Raw genomic sequence first — 9911 nt, 5'->3', positions numbered from 1 at the left:
TTCTCACAAATTTTCCGAGCAAATGAGATGAAAAACGAAAGGCATCAAATTCCAAAGTCAAGTCATTCAAAATTTCCCACTTCATTTTTCTAACGCCGACCAACCCAAATAAACATAAATCCATATATCTACAATAATTCAAAATCAGTTGGATAATATTATCAATTAAACAAGTCATTAAACACTAAAAGTAAGATTTCTAATTGCTCTCTATATCTAAAATTTATGAAACTATCACTCAAAATATGGCTATGAGAAACGTAGATATCCTGAGCGACGATATTAGAAACCCCAGGGTAGTTTATGAAAAGTCCATACAGCACTTCACGTTATGTAGGAGTTGGGACAGGCATGGCGAATCCTCCCCTGTTTCCCTCTGTTTTTCACTCTGCAAATTCCCCTGTTTCTCATGTTTTCGAGGCGGGACATTATGTTTTGTCGCCAATGGTATCACTGAAGGCTAGATCACCTTCTGACAATTTAATGTAGACACGTGTGGTTGACCTGAAGAATTTTGAACGTAAATACCCCACCTTATGGAAGATTTGGAAGAGCAATAATTTGGGTTTTATCTTTTTAAGAATTTTAGGAACCTGGTCTACCCCAAAACAAGGGACTGCCGGGGTCCCAAACTTAAGTAAGGAGCAAATAATTTTCAACCCCCTCAACTATAGTTTCATTGCTATAACCATGTAGTTTTAAAAATAGCTTTCAATCTTTGTCGTTAGTAAAATGCTGTGACCTTTCTTGATGTAGGGAAAATAGTGTTAAATTAGGATTTAATTAGGATTTAATTTTGTTTCCCCTTCTTTATTTAATTTTCTTATTTATTTAGGGTTCATATTAGGAATTCAAGTAGTTTTCTATTTTAATTAGGAGTTTAGTTGATTTAGGAAGTTTTAATTTAGTTAAATTTTATTTTCTTATTTTATAATTAGTCAACAATTAGATTTCTTGTTTTAATTAGTTTTTGTGTTTAAGTATGATTTCATTTCCCTATTTAATTAGAATCTTGTTAGGGTTGCCTTTAACCATCCTATATAAACATATTATTTGTTTCTTTTGAAGATATAGAATATTCAATAAATTATTCAGATTTTACTTTAGATTTTAAAAGCTTAAATTTCTGAATTGAAACTTGTTTATTAACCTTAAAGGTATAGTCGAGTGTTAGCCTTGTGTTATCACACTAACTCACTACATTATTTTTACAAGTCACATAAATTAGGGCTAGTTATGATATCAATAATATTAAGAAAATAAAGAAGTTAAACAAAGAAAAAGAATTTTTTTTTTTTAAGAATCTTTTCTTCCTTCACTCCTTTTGTCCTTCACTCCTCTAGGTCTGAAATTAATCTTTCATTTCTTCAATACAACACAACTTTTTTTACCCTAAATCAGTGAAAATTATCTTTCTCAAATCAGTATCACCCATTTACGAAAAGGAAACCAAAAAAAAAAAAAAAAAGCAATCCACTAATTTTCCATTTTCAAACAAATAATTAAAAAAAAAAAAAAGTGAAAACCATAACCCCCGACAAGGCCAGGTCCTCATCACACCTAGCACCTGATATATCAAAACGCTGGGACGACACGCTTGGCGCTCGGCATAGCGCAAGGCCAGAACGTTGTGCCTATTGCACGACTCAATGCAACACCAAGGTTTTGGCATTTCTTTCACTCTTGTTAGAGGTTTTCCCATTACTTTGGTTGGGTTCTAGTGACCCTTCGACACTTCTTTGACGTGGGTAAAGATTGGTGTTTTCAAGTGAAATTTGTATTTTGAGATGTCTAGATCCATAGGTTTTAAGATTTTAATATAATTTTTTGCTTAAACATAAAATTATATTAGATTATTTTATTGGAAATCAAGGGTAAAAAGGGTTGTAAGTCAGTTGACTGTGTCAGCTAACTGATCTAGGTAACTCTAACAAAAGGTTGGGGTTTAAGAGCTATTTCTGAAACAATAAAGTTTTATTGTGATGCCACCATAGTTCAGAGGTTTGACAGAATCTCTTTCGTAAGTCATGGGTTGAGTAGGCAAGGCATGTGTGCCGCGTTGAGCGTAGCTTTCCACCGTAGCCTGTGGTCCAGCTTGCCTTTAAAACAACCTGTGGCGTCTTCTTCAACACAGCCTGTGGCTTCTTCGTCAACACAGAAACGGTCTTTTTCCTCACCTTCTTCAACCTATGGCCTCTTATTCAGAATGGCCTGTGGCTTTTTCTTCAGAAGAGAGATCGATTAATCAATCACATGCGATTAGCGTAATGGAGCACGCTATAGACATAGAGAGCGAATCTTTTTCAATCACACCCATCTCCTCTTCTTCATCACAGCTTGTGGGTAAGTAGCTACTGAAGATTACAACTATTTTAATTGAAATTGGAAACTAAAGTTTTAATTGTTAAAGGGTATTTTTATCAACTGTTTCCTCGACGATCTTTCTACGCCAGACTTGCGACTACTTTGAAATAGACGTTAAATGTAATCTGCAGCTCTATGATAACTTTCAAGAACCAGTTGAATAGACAAAAAATGTTCTTGTAGTGATTAAATTTCCATAAGTAAAGATAACAATCAACCAATCAAAATTCCTGTTTGTTTCTTTTATTGCAGACGATCTCACAAGGTACCGGCCACTGTATAAAGCTATACTCGAAGGCAACTTGGAATTGATAAAAGAGTTCTGTGACTTGAATCCTGAAGCGGTACGCGTCAGGATCACGGTAAACTTGGACACAGCACTTCACGTAGCTGTTGGGAAAGAAGCGAATCATATTGTGAAATTTCTATTGTGTTTAATGTCAAAAGATGAAGTGGGACTCCAAAATAACGAGGGCAACACAGCCCTTTCGATTGCTGCAATTGTTGGCAATTTCCAAGCAGCCAAAATGATAATGGGCAGACATCCAGACTTGGTTGCAGTGGAAAACAACTCTGGCAGGATGCCGATTATTGAGGCTGCTCGACATGGCCAAAAGAAGATGATAAGATATTTACAGCAATTCACCCGAGATATTTTTCATTTTGACGAAAATGTGCATGCTTTCTCCTTCTTGAATTCGCTCATAGTTGCTGGACTTTACGGTGAGTTCATTTTTTCTATTGCTACTACTGTGATTACCAACCAGTTTTCAATCGGACTTTACGTCAGCACATTACTGTGCTCCAATAGACTTATTTTAACTTATTAGTACATTTTGTGATAGAATTCTGTTTTCATCTTTATGGTTTTAGTCTACAATCAGTCAAGGACACTCAGTTTCAAATAGTAGTTTTTTTGTCCTTTAATTGACTTTGAAAATTATAGTAATAGTACAATGAGAAAAATACCCCTCTAAAAATAAAGTATGACGCAATAGTGCCATTTGTGTAATGCATTTTTTTCATTACTTTATTAGAAAGGTACTTCGTACTAATTATTATTTTATTTGAAAGGTACTTTGTCATAATTCCTAAGTAAATTAATAATCAACTAATTGAATGTTGTGTCCAACTGCCCAAGGACCAAAATGTTAATACTTCTTAACCATATAATGAAAATGGAATTATCTCTATATTTAACAGTCTATTTTCATGTTAGAAATTCGAAATTAATTCTAAATTTTCGTCCATCGTATTGTCTCAGACATGGCACTGGACTTTGTCAAACAGTATCCAAGTTTAGCTATAAGGGAGTCATCTGATGGGGAGTCTCTTTTGAGTGCAATAGCAAGAAAACCTTCTGCATTTCCAAGCGGAAGAAAGCCAGACTTTTGGGAACGTTATCTTTGTTGTGGTGCGTACACAAATTTTTTTTTCATATATATATACATAAGCAGTGATATTGAGATGCAACAAGAAGTTGTAAATCAAGACAAGACAGTCAATCATATCGCAAATTCCACGATATTGCTTGCATCCCATGAAAAATTTTCAACTAAATTTTAAAATCATACACTTGTGTCATTGTTGAATTTATTTAATTTGCAGTTCGAAGTCGTACAGAGGAGATAGGAGAGACAAAGTTGATGAACCAGAGAGCAGTAAAACTTGTCGAACTCTTGTGCATGGAAATTACAAGAACACTAGACCACGAAAGAGCTTACTCTATACTAAAACGACCGTTCCTATTAGCAGCAGAATTGGGGGTTTGCGAAGTTGTTAAAGAGATTATAAAATCATTCCCTGATGCAGTCTGGTTTTCAAATGCTGACAATCATAATGCACTCCAGTTGGCAATCATGAACCGTAGAGAGAAGGTGTTCAACCTTATATTTCAAATGAGTGGTCACAAACATTTGTTATTGATGTCCCATGACAATGATGGGAATAATCTCTTGCACTTGGCTGGAAAATTGGCACCCGAAAATCAACTCAGTGTCATCAATGGTGCAGCCCTACAGATGCAGAGCGAGTTACGGTGGGTTCAGGTAAGCCTTCTGATTCAATCAACTCAGTGTCAGTAACATATTACGGGTGCATTTCTTACAAATGACTATTAGTGAGAGTCACAGGAGCGGAACCAGAAACATTATGAGAGGGCATTTTATTATTATTATTATTATTATTTTTTTTTTGAAGTATACATAAAAACATTATGATATAAAACAATTTCATTATAATGAAAATACTTGTCTAATATAATAATTTTTTATCATTTAAATGTATATTTAATTCTTGAAACGGGAGAGAAATGAGGATAGACTAGCAACATGATGAATTGAATTTTTTTTTAATCTTGTTGAGAAAATACATAAAGTTGTTCTTAATTTATTAATTTAGAAAAAATAAAATAAAAAAGAGTATACGTGATGAGTTCTAAATTTGAATTTGTTTGTTCTGAAGGAAAAATATTGACAAAATGACAGGGCAATTCGCCCTATTCAGATATTCACGATCAAGAAAAATAAGTATTGGATTCTTTACCAATAATGTCTCCATTTCTTATTTTCCTTTTTTTTTTTTTTTTTCCATTAATTGTGATTTTGATGATTTTTATCTCTATCAAAGGGTAAACATGTTGGAATATTAAAACCATTTATTAAGAAATTTTATAGAAATTTTGTAGAAATTTGTAGTGATTTCAGGATAAAAGGCCAAGAACGGTTTTAGAAGTGCAATCTTTCATACTCTGTAGTTCTGAAATTTATTTTACACAGGAAGTGGAGAAAATTATACAGCCTGCATATAGAGCGAGTAAAAATTCTAAAGGAGAAACTCCAGCAAAGGTATTTACAGAGGAACATAAGGAACTTGTTAAGAAAGGTGAGAAGTGGATGAAACAAGCAGCAACCGGATGCTCGTTAGCAACAACACTCGTTACCACAATTGTATTTGCAGCGGCAATCAGCGTGCCTGGTGGCAACGGAGATAATGGTAAACCAAAGTTTTCCCATGAGAAAAGCTTCATGATATTTGACATTTCGGATGCACTCTCTCTGCTGTCATCAATTGCCTCCATGATATTGTTCTTGTCGATCCTCATTACAGGCTATGCAGAAGATAAATTTCTTTATGTCCTGCCCAACAGATTAATATCAGGTCTCGTTTTATTGTTCGTCTCTGTAACATCGATGATGGTAGACTATGGTTCCATTATTTGTCTAGTGTTTTATGACAAAAAGGCACACTGGATACTTGTTTTTCTGGGTGCTTCGGTTTGTTCGCCTGTGTTTTTGTTTGTGTATTTGAAACTTCCCCTTCTGGTAGACTTAGTCTTTTATACATATGGCCCCGGCGTTTACCTCAAGTGAGGAAAAAAAAAAAAAAAAAAAAATTTGAAATTAAGAGTACTAGAGAAATTGTAAGCGCGATTATATAAGAAAATATTTTTATAACTGTAAATTTTGAAACGTTTCATCCATAAAGCATATTTTTATTCTTTGGATGTTCTTAAGGGTTTAAATAAAGGATTCTTTAACATATTTTGGCAATACTTTCTGCTATTTTAACAACAATGATGGACGCATTTAACCGATTTTTACTATGTATTATTTAATATAGTTGAGTGATTATATATAACAAATATGAAGAATGCTTGGGAAGAGAGGAGGAAATATAAATATAAGGGTGAATTTGGAAATATAAAATATGTACAAAACTTTGAACAAGATAAATTTAGAAATAAGACTTGATAATAGATAGTAGAAAATGTTAGAAAAAGGAACAAGATAAATTTAGAAATAAGACTTGATAATAGATAGTAGAAAATGTTAGAAAAAGAAAAAGGGCTCCTGTCCCAGTGAATTGATATCTGTTTCTGTACATAATTCATAGTAAACTTATTTATTAATTGGATGTTGATGGCTTCTCGTCAACAAAGTATTATAAATACTTGCCAGGATTCAGGAATTAAACACTCAGAAAACAGCAGTAATTCAAAATCAGCTTTCTCAAGGATGTCCTCTTCCTCATCACAGCTGATTATGGCCTCTTGTTCATCACAGCCTATGGGTAAGTTGAAATCACAAAAAGCTTTCAAGTAAAAGATAATTCTTGTTAAATTTCTTTGTATGTTTTATTGCCGACGATCTCACACGGTACATGCCACTGCATAAATCTATACTCGAAGGCAACTTGGAATCGGTAACCCGACTCCGTAATTCGGATGATCATGCTTTAGAAGCGAGGATCACCGCGAACTTGGACACAGCACTTCATGTAGCAGTTGGGACAGGCATGGCGAATCAAATTGTGGAGTATCTATTGAATAAGATGTCAAAAGATCAAGTGGCACTACAAAATAGGGACGGCAACACGGTCCTCTCTATCGCTGCTATTGTTGGCAATATCCAAGCAGCCGAATTGCTCGTGAAAAAAGATGTAAACTTAAATAAAGTTGCAAACAACAGTGGGTGGATACCTTTGATTGAGGCTGCTCAACATAAGAAAAAGGAAATGATTGAATATTTATTGTATTGAATACCTGATAAATGAGTGAAGTCGCCCAAATGGAGAAAGAGCTCAGTGTTGATAGAACCTGCGGCACAGAGATGCTGATTATTTTTCTTGTACTCAACAAGAAAATTAATCAACACTGCTGTGCCGCGGGTTCTTGCGCCATCCATCACTACAAAACAAAACAGATTCAGTTGTAGAAGCGGCAGAAATTATATATTGCTGCAGAAGCAGAATCGAATGGATTGGTTGGAAGATAAGAAAAGCATGATTGGCCGGTTGGTTGGAAAATAAAGAAAGCATATTTGTGTATTTGAAATTTCCCCTCCTGGTAGACTAAGTCTTTTATACATATGGCCCTGGCATTTCCCTCGAGTGAGAAATATTTATTTTTTAAAATTAGTGAGAAATTTTTATACTTGTAAATTTTGAAACATTTCATCCATAAACACATATTTTTATTCTTTGGATGTTTTAAGGGTTGAAACTTGAAATAAAGGATTCTTTAACAAATTGTGGCCATGCTATCTGCTATTTTAACAATAATAAACTTTTATGATTGATCAATAATAAACATGATGATTTGTGACTTAATTTTTTTTATTTCATTAGTGTTGATCTAATGTAAATAAATGGTTATATTATTAGATTAACAAAAATGATATATTTAACTTCTCTCTTATTATTATTAGATTAATAAAAATAAACGGTTCACGAAAAGAGTCAAAAAAATTAAATCATTGTATCGCAACCTAGTATAAATAGAATTATTTTTAATGTTTGTCCTAAATTAATAAAAAAATTGATTACATTGATATATTTTAAAAAATATGTTTTTTTTTTTACTTTTTAAATAGAATGTATAAAAAAATAATTAGAATTTTTATTGGCTAAGAAACAAGTAATTTTAATAGCGTGAAATTGAATAATAAAATTGTGGGATGAATGGAAAATTGAGAAGCTTTGATTGGTTAGACGATGAGGATGAAACCCCTGAAGGGTAAAACAGAGAATTCAAAGGAAAGAGAAAGAATAAGAAATGTATTGGTCCTAGTAGGGTATATAAGTGAAAGTCTCGAGCGGCCAGGACTTCTCCACCACTCTATTAACCAAAGTTTTGGCTGCTGTACTGCCACGTCACCATGCTGCCTAATTTTACTACAGACAGGATAATCCAATGGGGATCTTATCACTATCTAATTCTCAAATAGTAACTTTCCACGTGTCCTACACCATCACATTCTCCACTCCTCTTAAATATACTGATGTCTACCCTCCTTTTAGTTATTTCTCTCCTCATTCTTGGCCGCACAATTTCATTCCCCGAGACATGATATAAGAGCAAAAGTTCTTGTTATGTTTATGAAATAACAAAAGTCTTCTTAATGTTAATGATATGTTATATAACAAGATTAAGAAGAATTAACTTAAACACTCTCAATAATCAATATATGTATAAATAAACCCTAATAATAATACTAATAATTGTGAGTGTAGATGAGAGATAAGATTTGGATGAATTAAGATTTAAATTTCTTAGACAAGACAATCCATTCACATTGTAGTCAAATAAAAAAAAGTCTTAAAATCTTAAAATGTAGTGTAAAGAGGGAAGAAAAATTGATAATAATTTAAGACTAAAACTTGACCACATATTACAGAATAGAAGGCATAATTTTCAAACCCAAAATGTTATGTGGATAAGTTTAAGGCATAATAATAAGCACGATAATTTGACACAAGATAGTACTTGATTGCTTATTCTGTATACTATTTTTTGCTTCCCCTGTTCTCCTCTGTTTTTCACTTTGCACTTCCCCTGTTTCTCAATGTTTTCCTCAGCGGTTCTGCTCATTAATTGAAAACATTTCCTCTTTAATTAAACGATTCTGGTGTAATAAAAATTCATATATTTTATTATTTCCCTCCAAACAAACATACACAGAATAATTACAATAACAATACATGTATTTGTATTTCACAACCTCCTCCAATAGAATGGATAAAAATAATATAAGATTTTCAAGAGAGTCTAAAAGTTCAATAAAAAAATACTTTGACTTGTGTTGTGTTGATGCGTGATCGGTTATACCAACGCCTCGCATGTGTAATGTGCTAAGTTGTTCTTAGAAATTACACATGAATGATTACAAGAAGTAATCATATAATCGAATGCAAAGACTGAATAATAAATGAGAAATGATTTTTAAAGTGTTTCGGATGCTTAAAGCGATTCTACGTCACTGTTCTTTTATATATGAGAGATCAAAGAGGTCACATATAGCAAACAAAGAGCAGAATACAATAACTGAGTATTCAGAGAGAATATCAAACCAGTTCTTTTCGTAGGTTATCTTTACTCTGAAAAAGATTACAATTAGAATGAGGGTTCAAGATCAGGATTAGAATTAGAATCCCGAAAATGACGGGGGAGTCCTCTATTTATAGTAGTGGGATACAAGGTAATAATTATAAATCTGCAAATGGGTAGATGGTGCAAGTCCGTCCTTGCCTCCATTGGCTGATAACTTAGGAATTTCCTCAAATTATATGGGCTTGGACAGGTGTACGGTCTTAGTCACTCATAGACAAATCTGAATCTGCCAAGTGATGACAGTTATATTCGTTCTGTTTGGGGCGCCGTGGTAGCTCCAGACGATGCAAAGCCTTCTTCAACTTTGATTAGTGCTTGCTGATGTAAGCTTACGGAGCCCTGATTTTTTAGGCATAACATGTTGTAATGCAACCATCCTACAAAATAATAAATACAAAATAATATTTCGAAGGAGCTTAAAGATTAGTAAGAAAATCCCACGTTGTCAAGATCTTATATCAAATGTGATATTTTCCACAAACTGGTCTCTTGCTTTTTAAACTGCTTTTGACTTATGTAATTAATATATTTATTATCACTCAATCCTGTTATAAAATAGGTTGATATAGGAAAATTTTTGACTAAACAAATATTCAAGTAAGTCATGACAAATAAAATATTCACTAAGGGAATCTGAAAGGCTCGGCTCTGTGCCTAT

General features: G+C 33.3%; 1 protein-coding gene across 1 annotated transcript; it reads left to right on the top strand.

Annotated features, from left to right (window-relative positions):
- The first annotated feature begins 2150 nt into the window (after positions 1 to 2150).
- LOC116133916 lies at positions 2151 to 5735 on the top strand. Its single transcript, XM_031419587.1, has 5 exons — positions 2151 to 2343; positions 2617 to 3087; positions 3629 to 3778; positions 3973 to 4412; positions 5142 to 5735. The coding sequence occupies exons 1-5, from the start codon at positions 2190 to 2192 to the stop codon at positions 5733 to 5735; spliced, it is 1809 nt and encodes a 602-aa protein (XP_031275447.1). The 5' UTR covers positions 2151 to 2189.
- The last annotated feature ends 4176 nt before the right edge of the window (positions 5736 to 9911 follow it).

This window comes from Pistacia vera, unplaced genomic scaffold, assembly GCF_008641045.1.
Source record: "Pistacia vera cultivar Batoury unplaced genomic scaffold, PisVer_v2 Contig277, whole genome shotgun sequence".
In the NCBI taxonomy this organism is placed as follows: domain Eukaryota; kingdom Viridiplantae; phylum Streptophyta; class Magnoliopsida; order Sapindales; family Anacardiaceae; genus Pistacia; species Pistacia vera.
Note: the sequence above shows the minus strand (reverse complement) of the source record. Positions and strands in the feature narration are given on the sequence as shown.